The following is an 18163-nucleotide window of genomic DNA, read 5'->3' on the forward strand; positions in this document are numbered from 1 at the left end:
CAGTCCTCCACCGGCACAGTGAGCACACAGCAAACAGAGAGTAAGTAACATCATCGTGAAGGAAGGGGACACAACTTCAGAAATAGAAACAAACCCCCATGGGGTTTAGAACACGACTGCCCCTCTCACAGAAAGGCAACGAAGGCCCGTGGGGAGCACTGCTTGGAGTCAAGATTCCAGCCTCAGAGGTCCCGCTTTGGATTTTCTGGCTCACACAGCACAGTACCATCCACCTGGAACTGAGGAATGTCGAGTTTTTGGAAGACAGGATGAGTGAAGGCTGCAGGCCAGGTGTAAGACACCAGGAACACAGATGGGTAAAGGCAAAGCATGTTTGCTCTAAGCTATTATTCAAATATTGGCATATTTGGGTTTATTGCAGGAACACAAGAGTGACAACATTTGCAGTGCTCAGAAAAACACAATTCTTCCAGACCCCTCCTTTACAAACATGATTTTGAATACAGCAGCAATTGTAACAAAATGCTTTTAGATAAGCTGAGAGAAGAGGCTGTTTTTATAAAACATACAAAGAAGGAAAAGGCATTTGTTTTCCACAAGGTAACACTGTAACAGTTAAGTGTGCAAACAAAACCAAGTGACAACAACATAACAGTTTACTAAACACAAAAATAAAAAATAAAATAAGTTCTGCAGATCTTTTCATCAGGCATCACGAGTGATTTTTACTAAGTTTGAAATAAGTTGTTTAATACTGTCGTGGTATAACCCCAGCCAGCAACTAAGCACCACGCAGCCACTCACTCACTCCCCCACCACCCAGTGGGATGGGGGAGAAAATGGGGAAGAGAAGTAAAACTCATGGGTTGAGATAAGAACGCTTTAATAGGATAGAAAAGAAGAAACTAATAATGATAATGATAACACTAATAAAATGACAGCAGTAATAATAAAAGGATTGGAATATACAAATGACGCACAGTGCAATTGCTCACCACCTGCCAATCGACGCCCAATTAATCCCCGAGCGGCAATCCCCCACCCCCACTCTCCCCAGTTTATATACTAGACGTGATGTCACACGGTATGGAATACCCTGTTGGCCACTTTGGGTCAGCTGCCCTGGCTGTGTCCTGTGCCAACTTCTTGTGCCCCTCCAGCTTTCTCACTGGCTGGGCATGAGAAGCTGAAAAATCCTTGACTTAGTATAAACATTACTTAGCAACAACTGAAAACAGTGTGTTATCAACATTCTTTTCATACTGAACTCAAAACATAGCACTGTACCAGCTACTAGGAAGACAATTAACTCTATCCCAGCTGAAACCAGGACAAATACCAACAACAAGAAACTTTTCTTTTGGATGCCCCATGTAAATGAAAGCAGTGTTTCTTCTCTGGGTCCAGTCAGTAGTGTAAGTCATTGGTCACTGAAACAGGTGCTCCTTTCTAAGCCTCTGTTAATTCAGTGGCATTGGCATGGTTTGTCAAGACATCTTCTAGATAAGCAGACACTCTTACCCTAGCTTTGCCTTCCAGCTGTTTCTCTATCCCACCGAGATGTTCGATAGCTCCTTTTAATACTCTCTCCCTCTCGTACAAGTCTGTGTGCATTCCTGCTTCATTTTCTTCAACTCCCGATTTCAGATATTGCAACACATAGGATTTGATTGCATCCCCATTTTCTGTTATGGTTTCCCAAATGACTGGCAAGTCTGTGCTCCTTGCCAGACTTAACAAATGAAGCAGAGCCTGGCAGATCTGTGTCCTGAGGCTGGCACTGTACTTGAATTCCAGAAAGTCCTCGGTGTCTTCACTCTTCTGCAAGGCTATCACCAAGGCACTCCAGATTTGGCAGAACTGCTCAGTGGAGCCATAGCATTCTCTCTTGCTAGGGATGGAGAGGGCCATGGCTGATTTGATTCGGACTTTAAAATTCTTGCAGGACTTCACTACTGAGGAAAGTGCACTATATGCTTGCGTGGTCCAAGGAGCCTCTCCTGAAAAAAAACCAAAATCAAAAAACCCACCTTTTCAATCAGTGAAAATATACAAAACTGTAAATGTATCTCCTAAATATTTAATGGGCTTACATTACTGTATTTATTCCAGTCTAAATGAGAGAATCAGGGGTTATGAAATGAAAAATTAGTTTAAAAAGTTAATCTTCTGAAGTTTTGCAAGAGGAAAAGTGACATTTTGCATCTATTCACAGCTATAATCCCATCCTCACACTCTTTTCTAACACGACAGATCCAACCAAATACAGCACAGTTATGCCTGTATCAGCATTCGCAAGGTCTGAGCCTATTTCACCGGCAAGAGCCCTGGGAAAGCTGACAGCAAGATTCAGCTCAGTTTGCTTTCTCCCCACTTCCTCAATACATTTGTAATGGAGACCTTCTTACCAAAACCACAACCCGCTGTACAAATCCAAAGCCAGTGGGACAAGTTACTCACCGAGTGGCAAGGCAGGGTTCTTAAATACATTCCCCAGTGCGTAACAAGCATTCCAGCGCACTTTCATAGTGGCCTCACTCTGAACAGTAGAAATAAGGGCCTGAAGAGATTCCTCAATGGCTTCCCTAAACCTGGGGTTCGCTATGTGATATGGTTGAAGGAAATGAAGCACATTCCCAAGGGCCCGGACTGCATTACTCTTTACCTGGAACACACATACACAAAAGAAACATTCTGGCTTTCAGCTTATAGGCAAAGCTTCTGTCAAGCCTGCTACGAAATCACGCTCAGACCCAACAAGAAGCCCATCTGGAATCAGACTTATGGTGTCTTATCAGATGGTAACTTCCTAAATGCCACCAGAAAGATCATTCCCTGCAAATGGTCACGCTGAAAAAACAAAACAACCCAGAGCAAAACAAAAAACAAACAAAACAAAACAAAAAAACAAACCACAAAACAAAACCAAAAAAACCCCAAACAGAACCTGCACTGTGGAAAAGCGCAATCAAGTGCCCTGCAGGTCAAACAACATCGGAAACCTCCAAACACCAGCCCTCAAGAGAGGATGCTGAGCTGCAGGTCCCTGTCCGTTGGGGCAAAACGCCCCAAAGTAACTGGTGCCTTTTTTTCCTTTTTTTTTTTTAATTAAAAACGCAAGAATTAACTACAGTATGATAACTCCACCCTCTTTTCCCCTCAGTCATACCTTGTCTCTGTCCTTGGATGCTTCAGTCGCAGACCGTAACATTTTCAACAGGAGGAGATCCGAAAATTCCTCTTGAAAACTTTGTCCCATTGTTTCCCTAGGAGAAGAATCACACTGTGAAAGGCTAGCTCAGATGATCCAACCCCAAAGATGGGATACTATCCTTTATAAAGGCGTATGAACAACCTTCACTCTTTAGAAGCTAATATGTAAGGCAGGCCTTACTACATGTGACCACTATGTTTATTAATTTAAAACCCAACTATCAATGCAAGAAAGCTGGTTAGCAATGCATTAAGTCTGTAATAAAAAACAGAGGGCAATGAATTGCTCAGAGGCAATTCTGTAGCAGGAATATATGATAACTATTTCTCTTGTTAAAAATGTAACAGTAGGTTAGACTTCCTTAAGTCTTTGGCTTGTGGAAGTGTTAAATATTTATTAATTTTACTTCTGGGTTATGTTAAAAGTAAAGTAACCAGGGAACATGCAATTACACAACCCAACATACAAGAAATACAAAACTGAAAAGTAAACCCGGAATATACTTCAGAAGTAATGATTAGAAAGACCTAAACCCAAGCAGTTTAGTAGAACTCAACCCCCGATGGATACGGGATACTTATAATACAGTGTCATACACTGGTAGACACACAGGCTGAAGAGTGGTTAAAAAGAAGCATCCAAGCCAAATTTTGGCTTTTTTGATACTAAGTAGATCAGTACCCTCTGTCTGATGCTACGGGAATATGGGCAGAAAGAGGAGTTCCACAGGCCAAGGCGTGCTTACGTACATGTTGATGATCAGAGTGTCTGTAAGATTGCCCAGGGACCAAGCTGCTTTGGCACGGACGTTCGGAGACTTGTCATGGAGGGAATTCAGAATGGCATTTGCTGTGTCTGCCACAAACATCACATCCTATTAAAGTAAAAACTGCTGCAAAGTTAGAAAGTTTTAAAAACTCAGGTGATTTCCTTAGTAACATATACATTCTGTCCTTTCTAGGGAAAATGATACCTGCACAGGGGCCAGCTCTATTCATATACTCTACTTTTTGTAGGTGACAACTTTTAACCTGTTTGTGCTCCCTGTTCAGCTTTTTTTGATCTTTAATTAACAGTCTAAGCCTGCATGCTGACCAAGTTCACCACTCTCTTGGGTAGCTGTTGCTGAAAGGTTTCAATGTATTACTTAATTGCATTGGTGCTTTAGTTACTTTGGATCTTAACATAATTATCTGGCCTGCCAATCTTATACTCATCAAATCCCCCTCTTAGGAAAGTAATTGCTTCTCCAAACCCCCTCTTGCGCTGCCTGTCTAATCTTCTCTTCTATGGCACACTACATTTCATTTTCATCCCCTTGCCTATGGTAAAGGATTTTCGTTCCAAATATTTTGGAATCAAATCTCAATGTCAGCTACTGCTTAATATTTTTATTACAATCACTCATTTAAGGCCACATCACAAAAAACTACAGAGTCTTCCAGCTCAGCCAAGCTAAGATCAATTTTTTTGTGGAAACAAAACAGCATTTTTCTCTAAATAAGCTTTACTTCTTAGTTTTAAGCAAAACTGAAGCCTTCACGTTAAAAACATGTTAAACTCTACAGAGCACTGTACAGCTGTTCCCTTCTTCCCAGCTCTACCTCATCTCTTGCAGCTCCTTTGTTCCAACCTAGCCTTTCCCACTTCTGTCTCTGAGAGCTTGGGGAAGATCCTGACCTCCCTCCTTTTGCTCTCACTTATGAGGCACTCTGGCTTCTGCTTCATCTCACTTAAAACTGCACTGGTTCTGTTCACCACACAAGGCAAGAGCAGGTCTGCAGACAGTAAGGAAAAGCTATATACACACTACAGACCAAAAGCAAGAAGGAAGGCCAATTCATTCCAAAAGAACTCATGTCCCACATCTTATGGTTCATCAAACCCATTATAAAATGGCTTAAAATAAGAAAAATAGGCCAGTTCTGACCTGCCGAAGGCAAGAGAAGAGGATGTAGACTCCAAGCGCACGTGCGGCAGCCGCTTTTACCAGTGGGTTCTCACTGTGGTTCAGGCCAAGAAGCAAAGTGACGCACAGTATCTGCTGGTCATTCTGCAACAATAAGCAGTCATAGCAACAGAGAGAAACCGAAAAGATCTCAGTCCCACAAAGACAGACAACTGACAAATACTCTGAGAGAGCCTAATATGTGGAACCTATAAAAGCTACCATTCAGAGCATATCCTTTTATTTAAGTAAATTGACTGGCATTTTGGGGTGCCACACAGGAAACCGGAATGCTTCCAGCAAACATGATCTTGTTGCTGTTAGATAAGACCACAAAGGAAACCAAAATATTAACTATCATCCAAATGCAGAAGGCATGGCCCATCAGAGGTAAACCAGACTGGATCAGTTGCTTTTTCCTGACTTACTTCACTCTTTCCCCTTCATTAACGAGGACAAACAGGCAGATTAAGTTCATCCTGGGCAGATTGTCAGTTTACCAACCCATGACAAAGATCTTTGTTTCATCAGAGCAAAGGGTCAGAGTGGGCACTGACTTGACCCCACATGGCCACAGGGACAAGAGAGTGTATGGGATCAAAGTACAGAGTGATAAAGTACATGCTGTACTTGGAGAAACCAGACGGAGAATTCCAGAGATACTGCTGTACTAGCAATTCCTGGGCAAATGAGATCTGGCAGACTACTCCCCATCAAGAAGGGCACAGTGACATAAAAGGAGCTGCACAATGCAGTGGTGACACACTGCCAAGGCTTTCATGTTCAAAAGCATATTTCATGTTGCAAAAGGAGAGTAAGGCCAACACATTTGTTTGCTTCTGCCAGGGCAATCACCACAGTTCAGTGTTTTAAAAGCCAGCCAAAAGAAAAAACATGCATGCAAATTCGTGAACGACGTCAGTTCATAGTTGTTAGCTCAGCTGTCTGTTCAAAGACTTAACCAGCAAAATAACAGCCCTTCACCCCTCCCTCATGCAAGGAGATTCTTGCCCTCCATCTCCCATCCATCATCACCAAGGCTGAGTATTCATGGCAGGGCCAAACAGCTTCTGTGACCCACAGTTTAATTGTTTTGACAGACTAATTACTCCCAACATTGCCTTTTCCAGTCTTCAATAGTGACAACTTGTTCAGAATGTTAAGAAAAATCCTGGTTCCTCTAACCTCTCCTTACAAGTTTTAAAAGGCTTTACACTACTGTAATCTGGTAGACAAGAACAAATCATCAACAGGTAAAAATGCCATGCTTAAAGGAGTGCTCTCTCACCTGCAGACTGCTGAAAGCTTCTGGCAAGATAGAAGACAGGGCATCACAGGCGCTTGTCTGAAGAGTCGCATGTGGAGAGTTCTGAAGAGTGCCAGGTAAAGGGCCATTTAGCATCATAGTCCAGAAAGTTACAGCCTACAAAAGAAGCAGCCAGGTTTACCTACTTAAACTCAGCAATTATGCCTAAGTTCTATAATAGATTGTCTTTTCCTATGATCATCTTTAAGACACACTTACAGCAGGTAGCATAATCACAGGTGAAAGTGACTGCAACTGTTTGGAAGCCTAAAATACTTAGCATTCAGAAACATTTTAAAGACATTTTAGTACTGCTATCAAGTACTTATTCACCAAGTTCTGTTTGTTTCCTTCTCAAGGCCACGTTCACTCAGATTAGATTGCATTAGGTAGAGTAATGATTCCATTCTTGAATCCACACAGCTGGGTATTTTCATTTGCCTGACAATTTACATTCGTATCAAGTAACAGGAACCTGGTGCTACTGGACACATTTCCTATCTTGTAGGGTCACTGGTAATGGGCTCAAAACTTGGCATATGCCAAAGAAATTTTTAAACTTGCCTTCTGTTCACAGAAGCAAGACTTAAACAGGCCCACTCTACTGCTAGAATGCCAGTTCCTCAGCTTCCGCAAACTTATACAACAAACAGCCTCAAACAATGGATTTTTCTGAAACCACATATATTATGGTTCTAGCCACTCTCTCCGCACTTGCGAGCAGCCAGAACATATAGGCTGGCTCTCATAACAATGCAAATTCACCAAAACTCTAAAAGTGTATGTCTAGGTTTTATGCAGCAGTAATGACACATGCAAAATTGGCGCTGTTCTTCCAGCTTTCTGAACTTAGAGCAGGCAGGAAGATGAGGGATGAGAAAAGGCAGAGAGGCATTGTAAAGGGGTCATGTAAAAAGGGGAAAAAAAACCCACCAAAACCGAACACACCTGCCTACAGACAAAAGCAAATGCCAAAACAATGCAGGAAGTCTACAAAAATTGTACATATCAGCACCTATAAAGCCACAGGGTACCGAGTCCCTTTCTGCTTTCCTGCAGTTGATTTATCTGTATCCATGCCAGTGACTTTGCAGAGTTCAATAAAGGAAGCTTAGTGAAATGGAATCTCAGACGGAGCCCAAACACTTACCATGCTGACAGGTACTCTCTGATCAGGGGCAACGGCTGAATCGGGTTTGTACTGCTGTAGTACCCCTGTGCCCAGCTCCTCCAGAAGCTGCAAGGAAATAAAAAGCAACTAGGTCTTTATCAGGCATGACTCAAGTACCATGGAACTATAGCAACCTTTACCTAGGACTATACTTACTTACCCAGGGAACAAAAATAAAAGATTCAGTATTGTTTTGGACTCTATTCTGTCCCTGCTAGATTAGAAATTAGAGGAAATGCCTTTCTTACATAAAGTCTCCAGCTAGAACAGCGCAACAAATTGCCATGCAAAGAGGACATCTCCCTGAGCTTTCCTTTGGGTGACAGACTACAGTTCCTGCATCAGCTGATGCTAAATCAGGGAAGAGCCAGTGTTATAGTCCTTGCATATCCCAAGCTTCCTGGTGACTCAGGAGAGCAACAAAATTCTGCTAAGATTTCAAGACTGGAAGCAGAAGGTGCATTTCTCAAAGTGTCAGTCTACTGCATTTCCCAAAGAGCTCCTTTACGGTGTGCTACATCACACACACACATAGATGCTATGAATATTCATCACTACCCAGCTGTATTTGCAAAGCACACTAATAGATAAAATTGACTTTGTAAAACAATGTTGATGTTTCCCCATGCTCTTACTTTGGCTCCATGAAGCTGAATGGATGGATCCATTTCTTCCATGCATCTGCAAGCCACTTCTCCAAGTTCTAGGAAATAGCTCTGAGCCATAGGGAAATAACCTTTTACAAGAAGAGCCAACACCTAAACACAAAGAGATTCCATTCAGCATTTTTTCCTTCTATTAAACCAAAATACCCCAAATACAGACAGAGAGGATGTTAATGGGCTAATTAACACTGGGTCCCTATACTAAACTTGATGTAACAGATACGCCTTGCAGCACAACTTCTAGAATACTACAGCTAATTAAAAACCTCCCTATTCCACTATCTTGTTCAAAAAAGGGCCACAAAAGCACTATCAGGTAGCAACACGATGAATTATTTACTGTGAGGTCTCCTGCAGCTAAAAAACTAAGCGAGAGTGCCTATAAGAGCAACACATTCTGTATCTCCTGTAATACTGCTGCTGCATTCCGTGAAGCTGGATTTAACAAATATTCATTGTTCCAGAAAAAGAGTGAGACTCCTTCGGATGCACATTACAAAATCTTACTATTTTCTGTGGTTACATGAAGAAAAACAAGGCCAATTCTCAACATTCACAGGTACTCCTTTAGTTATACCAGCATCACTCCATAGCTCCTTGCAGACTGTTCTTTGACTGCAAGGTTCTTCCCCACAGTTTTCTAGCAAAACTTTAAATTCTGTATGGAGGAGTTTGCATGGGGAAGACTCACAGCCTTCACCAGATGCCAGTACACACAACCAAGTAATATTTAAAAATAACGAAGGTAACAAAAATCACAGGCAGATGACCTTGCTGCAACAGGTTTACTATGGGACAGTTATGCTGTGGCCACAGGTGCGGAATCAAAATGTTACTGCTCTTTCAGTCACAGCAGCTCAGACATCCTGCAGTAGCAAATGCGTTGGCCTAAATCTCAGTGAAAGAGCCAGGAGCAAAGGCAGCCCACAACTGAGGCTTGGCTGACATGAGGCTATTTGATATTGTACCAAGCTGTTCATTTTACAAGCTAACTGTTCATCCCCACCTGTAAGGATTCTAGTCGAAGGGGACACGGTTCGTAAACACTGGAAAAGGATGGAAAGTTAGCATCGCTGTCAGAATAGGAATCCTCTCTGGGCAGAACGATGATGGAAACACAGAGACGGAGAAGCCAGCATGGTTCAGAAGACGTACATCCTGCTGGATTATCTGGAGGCTCCCCTTCTGAGGAGAGTGCTTTTCTCCACTGCTCAGAAGAATTAAAACGGTGAGGGGTTGCGCTACCACTATTATTTAGCCCTGAAGAACTGGGCTGTTGCAAAAGTAACTGCACCTCTGGTAAAGGTGCTTGGACAGATACTATAGCCCCTAATAATGTGAGGCTAGAAACTCGAACATTGACATCTGCAAGAAAGAACAGGGTGGGGGAAGACAAAGCTAATCCGTTAGCATCTCACTGACACATCAGCATGCTTCTTCAGCAGTTTTCAAAGAAGACAGATCATAACATATAATTTGACTGCAATACATATGTTTATGTATTCATGAAGCACAGGGGTGGGGAGGGGGGGCGAATCCACAACTATCTTGTAATAACCGATGCTGAATTACGATGTAACACATACAAAGAGGCTCCAGCCAAACAGAATGCAAACCTTTATGACAAATGTATGGCTTTATCTGGTTCCAAACTCTTGTCAGCAACCCAGGTTTTAAACGGCTGTAAGGTACATTTGAAACCAAATTTGCAAGGCACTGAAACACATAAAAAAACATACATGGAGTGGTGGTTAAAATGTCAGCCTGGCCTCCAAAAGATTTGTTTTTACATTTGCAATTTAGGTCATTTAGACAGCTAATTATCAGAGGGCACCTGAAAACAAATGCCCCAATTATCTGCTCCAAAACTTGGCTCCTAAGAACAAGTATTTAACTACTGTGACCTGGCATAAAGACCAAGGAATTTCAATTGCCCATGGAAAGCTTTTTTTGCCAATTTGGATTCCAGTTTTAAAGCCAGTGTTGAGTCTTCAGAATCATTTCATAGGTTCATTCAGCTCCAAAAAGACTACACGAAAGAAATACAGGAACAAGAGAATTTTGCTGAAGAGAAAAGAAGCCCTAGGACTCTGTAGGAAGACTCAGTCAGTGAAGCCTTGTGAGATGACAACAGTCTATTTCCCATCACCACCTTTGTCCTCAACAGCTACAACAATTTCTGTCCAATCTTTAAGACTTAATCTAGAGACCAATTATCATCTCTTGGGCAGCATTTGAAACATTTACAGTACAGTTACCTTGACTATTTGTGTCAGTGTTTGAGAAGAGGATTCTGCCACCAGGGCTAGCAGCAGGCAGCGGTGCAGCTCCCGGATGCTAGAAGCAATAGTTACAGAGAAGGGAGTAAAAGCTCTCTTGTGATCATTAGCGTCTTCAGCAACAGAAAGAAACTGCTTAGAACCTTCCAGGATGGCTGAGAGAACTTGAAGAGCACAGGCACGGGTCTGAAATGATAAAATATTTCTGTTACCCACTTTTAACACCTCCTTCGAGCTGATGGCAAATTTTAAAATTTATGAAAGTCTCTTTCTCCAGCAAGAGAAAATTCAACTCCAACTATCTTTTCTCATAACTTTAAGCAGTATACAACCAACCCTTTGTTTCCTTAACCAATATATCCTCTTTTATTTCTTGCGGTACAGTGACCAAGCAACACAGACACAGTAGCCAAAGTACTTACTGAAGATTACTATGCTTAAGATTACTATGGGAAAAATATAATGCTTTTTCTACTCAGAACTGCCTCACCTTTGGAGAAGGGTCCTTTAAAGCAATAGTCATCAAGGACACTGACTGAGGGCTGCCAATACCAGGTGCATCAGGAACAAATGCTGACCAGTAGCCATAAAGAACTCTTTTTTCTATTGATTTTATAGCAGAGAGGAAACAGGCTAGAGCCCCTTGACGAACATTGGCTTGATAAGATCTTAAAAAACAAACAAAAAGATTAATGAAATAGCAGCAGTGAAAATTAATGAACTTAACCTCTTTCACTTACTAGCAGCTAGCTGTGACACGAAATTTTTTAGACTAAGAACAGGAAGAGAAAGAACAAATTTACTTTCAAACCAATACGAGTTACTGCCTTCCAATTTTCTTGTATCACCACATAAATCAAAAGGGAAAGTGATTTCCTCAACAGTTTTGATTAAGAACAAAGTGTTAGGATCCTGTGGAAGTGTAAGAGTCTGCACACATGTAAAATTTGTGCCCTATCTACAGGAACAAAAGGTATGCTTTAACATGATACACAAGCTTAAATTCTTATGAACAGTACACTCCTCTACCATGTTTTATGTTTACATGAACAACAATCACCTCATTTTGCTCTGTATTCCACCTTCAGCATCAGAATATTCCGACTCACTGCTGCTGATTCTTTTCCAACTATTATAATGTGAAGACAAGTGATCCTTTCCAGCAGGCACATGTGCAATATCTGATGCACGAGTATGAGGATCTGAACAAGGATTGTTCTGCACATCTCCCAAGTGTAATTTCAGCATGTCTGCTCCAAGGACTGATTCATTTCCTGCATCACCCAAACCTTCTTTTCCTTCTTCCCCAAACTCTCCCTTCTTCTGTTTCCCTTTGGACTTCTTTCTTCGGTTCTGTTCGACAAAAAATGATTTATTTTTTTTTTTAATCTTTTGAAATAATATCTAGAAAGATGTCCAAACATTTTGCAGTTGTAAATCTAAGGGGAAAAGGTCTCATCTGAAAATAAAACTAATTCTAATCCAGAATAAAAGCAGAGTTTAATGTAATAAATCATGCCCTTTGTATAGTACATCAACATCAAATTATACAAGTTTCTAAATGAGTTTTTAGATGAGATTTAGTTTAACCAAGAGTTATCACAGCTATTTTGCATCTTCTGATGCAACAGTACTGCACGTAAGTGCAATTATATGTATGTGCAATACTGTACATACAGAAACAATCACTTCTTTAGTATCTGAGTTTGCAAACTCTGCTCATTAGTAGCAACAGTAACATCAGTGTAATACCTTAGCATAAGCAAGCAGTTTATATCCGAATAGCCTCAAAAATTAAGCTTTGGCCTTTTCATCAGTAAAGCACAAGATTTCCAAGAAAACTTCTACTTAAAAATCATATTTCACACAAAAGTGATTAAAGAAGAGGAACAGTAAATACTTCTGTAGTTCCTTTAGATTTACAGTAGGTTATTTAACATCTAAAAAGAAACAAGTCAACATGACTACACAACTTTATTCTCTCTAATGTCTTTCAGATAATCGGTAATCCATAATGTTTACAGGGTTAAAAAATAACCTGTAGAAGGATTAAGCAGAACAGATGGGGGAGTGGGGGGGGGAAATCAGTCTCTAGATGAACTTGACTTCCCTAAGAAAGAGTCAAACAATTGCACAAGCATTAGGAGAGAAAACGTAACTTATAAAATAAAAAGCTTTGGCTAGTCTGCATGCACCAATCCCATGCCTGCAGGCCAAGAATTCTTGGCTATAGATGAATAACTGATGCACACAGCTTAACTCAGGAAAACCAATCTCTGCAGAGCCATTTGTTCTCGTCATCTGAGTTTACAAAGCAATTTTACTCAGTGCAGAGATTTATAATCAATACCTTTAAAGCAAAGAATGTGAAATGTATCACACGGTCAGAGCAAAAAGAGCCGGTCAGCCACTAATATCATGTCAGGTAACATGCAACAGCAACAAACATGTGCACAATGAGCATGCAGTAGAATCAGTACAATTTCAACTTACCCCCGACTGCTTAAAGGTGGCCGGTTCTGATTGTTCCTGTTTGACGGGTGACCTTTTATCATACTGAGGTAATGGAGCCGGGTACAAGGCTGTGGGCATTTCTATGCTCAATCCTGGCAGTCCATGAAACATGCATTTCTAGAAAGTAACAGAAACGTTAGCATTCTTTCCCTTTTTGATGCACAAAGATTTACTGTATATTTACTCAGGTGTTCATCAATTTTCAGTTGGGCTTATGATCCTTCCCCCAGGTCTTGCCTCTCCCCATACTATGTAACAGCTCTGCAACATCTGAAATTCAACTACAACTAGGATTTTAAGTAGGTCCAAAAAAACAAGCCTCCCATCTTTTTCTCACATTCTTTTGTGGGAAGTGCAGTTAAGATGCTGTGAGAGAAACTCAATGTCTTTTTCTTTATATCTCACACTACATCTACCCCCACGCTCAGGCTTCTCTGCTCCCTCTTTCTCATCTTCTCCTACCGTCTCACACTTAACAAGCATCTGGAACATGCACCTTGCAGTGTCTGCCTCTTTCTCAAGGTGGATTTAAGTATTTACCTTTAATACTGCAAGAAGAGATCCAATTTGGTCATTTTGCATTAGTTTCATCTTCCCACCATTGAGAAGCGACTGGATACCTTTCAGTGCATTTTGCAGTAACTGAAAACCAAAACACAGAATTACTTGCTTCTCCTTCCCAAAACCCTGAAGGTTCGCATCTTTCAAGTGACCTTCTAGGCAATTACGGTATTGCTCAACATGATTACTGGGACAGTTACTTATGTTTATTAAAAAAAAAAAAAAAATTAGACTATTTAAGCAAAATCTCAGTTGACAATATTCCAAATTTCATATATTGCAAATTCCAATATTCCAGCAGCACAATTTCCTAATTAGAGTATTCTAGGCAATTAGACTCACACTTACCATGCAAAAAGTGATGTCATCTACATCAGAGGTTTTTGAAGACTGCAGAACACTTAGAAAAGTTTGAAAACAGACACTTCTGTAGGACTCATCTAAGTATGGCTGTCCAGGCACACTAGAATTAAAGCAGGAGACAAATGGTTGGATTACAGTCTGTCCCACAGCTTTATAAAGTTACACAAACTTGGATCCAAGCCCTCTGCTAGACTGAAGAGCACAGCTTCAGATAGATGGATGGCTCTTTGAAAGGGATCAGCTCTACCACTATAAGGAACAAAAGGAAACCTGCACAAAGAGCTAGTACAATCATAGTGTGCCTTACACCTACTCTGCTTCTGTGGCCACCTTCTCAATTACAACGACTCTCCAAGCACAGCTTAATAAGCCATCATGCTTATAAATGCTTTTTAGGCAAAATCTGGCATTGAAAAGGGCCTAGAATGACTTTTGCCATTTCCCTAGTTTCCATGAAGTCTTGGCAACATTAATGTGCTGAAACATTTTAATATCTACTTGACTCACTGCATGAAGAGAGAGGGCAACTGCATCACTTCATCTTTGCTACCTTAAGTACCATTTGGTGTCTGAGAACCGTCTGGCTCTGTCTTTCTCATTCCCTGCCATCATGTATTTATACACATTGGTAAGATCCTCACTGAGCCTTCTCTTCTCCAGGCTAAACAATCCCAACTCACCACATAGAAAAATCATCATGAGCCAAACTGACAGATGTTGTATTTATTTACATGAAGTCTGAAGAACTACTTAATCTATAAATGCTGAAATTCCAAGCTTTTGTGTTTGGGTTTTTTGTTTGTTTGTTTTTTATAAAAAACAAGCCATCTGTTCAGGGGAACTATTAACCAAAAAACTCTTTGCAGCAAGTCCAAATATCTATTGCTTTTATTAATTGCTTGCTTGCCCACAGTCTGGGTCAAAATTCTTCCCAAATAGCAGCTAATGAAGATTTGATGTTGCTGTGGCATCAGCATATTTACACGTGGAATGGAAAAATGCATGAATTGCAAAATAACTGACAATCACTCTAAAAACTTGTAGCTGACCATTTCTTATACAAAATTAACCCAAAGAATCACTGCAGGGACCAGACAGCACAACACTTTTTCTTTTCTTCCCTAAACTAACCTCTGTAACATTATTTCTGGAAGACAGAGTTTACAGTTTTATCCACAGATGAAACAATATCTTGGAGCGCTAAAGTTTGACATTTCAAATGCATGCATATACACCTTACTGGTCCTGAATTTGCTGTTCCTAGCACAAACAGAGCAGACCACCTGTCCATGCTGTCAGATGTACATCTTCTAAAGCATCCACTCCACCATCTGAAGAGGCTTGTACGCACCTGAGACACAGGTTTGCCATGCTGCGTACTGCTGCCCTCCTGAGTTCCACGTCTGGCTGAGCAGAATCACTGAACTGCACCAAGAGCCCAGTCTTGCCCAGCAAATCCGGGAGATACTAAAATAAACCACCAAAAGTCATTAGGGGTCAGTGCTCTTCCCTCAGCCTCCGGGTTCCTCTGTTTGGTAGCTAAACATATCTATGCTACAAAAAAAAATTTGTCAGCTGCAATTTCAGATTCCATAGACAAGATTATGTTTATAAAAAAATGACATGAAAATATTAATTTCCAAAGTTCTCCTACTTTGTATTAAGAAAGCATCGAGCGTGAGCATAGTTCAGACTGATTCCCAGTTTGTGCTTTCTTCCCAGATATAAAGCTAGGTTAGTAACAACGGCTGTACCAAACTGCTACAGTTACACAGGCTACAAACCCACACAAGCTGGCAGCTCCAAAACTGCTAGCATCACCACTCCGTGCTTCAGCCCGACAGCAGAAACCGCTCTGCAAGCTGCCAAGAGCTGGTGACAGCAGGAGAATTCAACATATCAAACACTATCAGTCACACTGCAGCAACAAGGAGCTTCGTACAAACCTCAGGACTGACACCTGATAGTCTCCACTTTGAAATAGCTTTGAGCCCACCGCACACTAAAGATCTGATCTGGTTACAGGATAAATTTCAGGATCCTCAATGGAGCCTGCTGAGCCCTGCGTTCTTCCTGCCTGATACACAGGCATACCAGGGTGGTTAGTCTGCAGACTAAGTCTGGTGCCCTTCTTTAATAGCGTGCCTTTGGCTCAAGCCAGTTCCTACAGCTGCAGCCTGCAGGTATAGAGGTATTTGGCATGGGAAGAGCATTGTTATCTCTTGATTATTGGTATACACACCTATCACAGCTGAAACTCGACTTTTCCATAAATATCAGTCACTATTTAAATAGGATCTAATCTTAGCATGGAAGGTAAGGCAATTTGAGAATATGATACCTTTTTATTCTTTCTTTGGGTGGGGGGGCAGGGAGAGAAAGCAGAAACAGCAAAAGGGTACAAATATTTTTGTGGTTACTTTCTCTCAGCTTGTAAACTCACTTTCTGACATTTAGGTCCATTATTGTAAACAAGAGCTGCTAAGGCTTGCAGAATTTCAACATGTGTCCAAGAGCTGCACTGCTTAAGAGCGGAGATGCAGTAGGAGAGAAGAAAATTCAAGTTCTGTTCATCGACCATCACCTGTTGTAACAGAAAAGGACTGTGGTCAAGAAAACATCATCATGTACTGCTGGAGTCAAGATATGCAGATATATTGGTTACAGACTCGGGTGATCTGGCTGTTAAAATTGCACACTGTCACAGAATCAGCTGACACTTAAGAAATGGATAAATCAACACAGGTGTCCTATAACCAGGAGTATTTCCGATGGCATATCACTTCTGACCGAGAGCCGTTCTTACATGAAGAACCATGCTAGAGCCACAGATCAGAACCTCAGCTAAGAATAAATAAGCAATACAGTGAAAATCTGAGAAACTCTGCATGAAGGTTGGCTCCATAGCCCCGTAAAAAGACAGAAGGCCTCCCCAGCTTAGTGGGGGACCAGGGACCCAGCACACAGGGAAAAGAGGGACAAGGCCAAACTTTTCATACCTGAAACCTGTTAAGCAAGTGATGGATAAGCTGACAAACTTTGCTGACAAGATGTTCCTGATCAAGGTGAACCAGCTGACAGGCCTGGGCAAGCAGAGCACAAACATCCTGGAAGAGAAAGCCTCAGTTTATTATTTAAAGACTACAAAGCTAGGGTGGAAACCACACCATCAGCTAAGACTTTGATCACACAACCAAATCTCTGTGTGGATACCAGTAACATCAATACAATGCACACCGATAATGTAACGAAACTAATGAAACTCCAACTAGTGAGCTTCCCCCTCAGCTATCTACAGGCCTTCATCCCGATGCAGGGATACGCTGACACAGATTCAAATTGCAGGAGTGCTACTCAAACAGTACTGCTTAAACACTGGAGCAAAATCAAAGCCAATAATAAAGGCAAAATTGAAAAAATGAGGTTAGGTCAAGGAACAGAAGGAGGAAAAAAGGAGCACTGTCCAAAAAAATCAATTAATTCCAAAGTGCAAAGTAAGCCTACTCTGGAAATAAAATGAAGACAAATTGGTAAGTCAGCACTGTTTACAGCGCAATAATGAAGTACAGTGTGTTCCCAATGAAGCAGCATCAACATTGCAAAACGACAGCATTCAGCTTTCAAGGGCTCACTTTAGGACTTAAAATTTTCAATTGTTTGACCAGTAGACTGTGAAAATTGCCAAGTCCCCGTGCCTACAGTCCCACCCACTGGCGTCACCCACCACCTCCACCAGCGCTCACAGGCCACGCGTGCCAACCCGGCAGGGTTTCAGCACACGGCAGCAGAGCTCACGAGTCGCCCAAAAAAGCGGGGAAGGGAACCGGGGATGGGCGAAGGCAGGAGAGAGAGAACGTGGTTGTGGGGAGGAGAGCGGAAGATGTGCAGGAAAACCCACGGCCTTTGGCGAGCTGGCCCGTGGGGTGCTGTGGGGTGGTGCGTGGGCTGCTCCGTGGAGGCACGGGGTGAGATGGCTGCGGCCGCCTCCACGCGAGCCCGCGCACACCCGTGGGCCTGCGCACCCACCTTTGAGGGGCGCGCACGCGCGTGCCCCCCGCACCAGCACCCACGCAGGTGGGCGAGAGCCTCGCCGAAGCGTGCGCTCACACTAGGGCGGGGCGCGCGCACCCGCGTGACGTGTACCCTCCCGTGACGTGCACCCTCCCGTGACGTGCACCCCC

The 18163-nt window shown here is 42.0% G+C and overlaps 1 protein-coding gene across 3 annotated transcripts in view; it reads right to left on the bottom strand.

The window, feature by feature from the left end:
* Window positions 1-1268: 1268 nt before the first annotated feature.
* Window positions 1269-18163, bottom strand: part of HEATR6 (HEAT repeat containing 6) — a 19987-nt gene continuing 3092 nt past the window's right edge. For 2 of the 3 annotated variants that reach the window (XM_010573821.1, XM_010573820.1), the window contains exons 2-20: window positions 16982-17089; window positions 16426-16566; window positions 15334-15449; window positions 13968-14082; window positions 13599-13700; window positions 13038-13175; window positions 11605-11897; window positions 11035-11212; window positions 10524-10730; window positions 9882-9981; window positions 9272-9630; window positions 8236-8358; window positions 7580-7666; window positions 6412-6546; window positions 5106-5228; window positions 3925-4049; window positions 3131-3227; window positions 2422-2626; window positions 1269-1961 (exon numbers count right to left, since the gene is read on the bottom strand). In XM_010573821.1, coding sequence (XP_010572123.1) covers window positions 1411-1961; window positions 2422-2626; window positions 3131-3227; window positions 3925-4049; window positions 5106-5228; window positions 6412-6546; window positions 7580-7666; window positions 8236-8358; window positions 9272-9630; window positions 9882-9981; window positions 10524-10730; window positions 11035-11212; window positions 11605-11897; window positions 13038-13175; window positions 13599-13700; window positions 13968-14082; window positions 15334-15449; window positions 16426-16563 — 3192 coding nt within the window. In that variant the 5' untranslated portion in view covers window positions 16564-16566; window positions 16982-17089 and the 3' untranslated portion in view covers window positions 1269-1410. Of the gene's footprint in view, window positions 1962-2421; window positions 2627-3130; window positions 3228-3924; window positions 4050-5105; window positions 5229-6411; window positions 6547-7579; window positions 7667-8235; window positions 8359-9271; window positions 9631-9881; window positions 9982-10523; window positions 10731-11034; window positions 11213-11604; window positions 11898-13037; window positions 13176-13598; window positions 13701-13967; window positions 14083-15333; window positions 15450-16425; window positions 16567-16981; window positions 17090-18008; window positions 18086-18163 lie in introns of those variants that run through there. The other variant, XM_010573822.1, reaches the window with a different exon arrangement.

Source organism: Haliaeetus leucocephalus, unplaced genomic scaffold (assembly GCF_000737465.1).
Source record: "Haliaeetus leucocephalus isolate CR32 unplaced genomic scaffold, Haliaeetus_leucocephalus-4.0 Scaffold395, whole genome shotgun sequence".
Lineage (NCBI taxonomy): Eukaryota > Metazoa > Chordata > Aves > Accipitriformes > Accipitridae > Haliaeetus > Haliaeetus leucocephalus.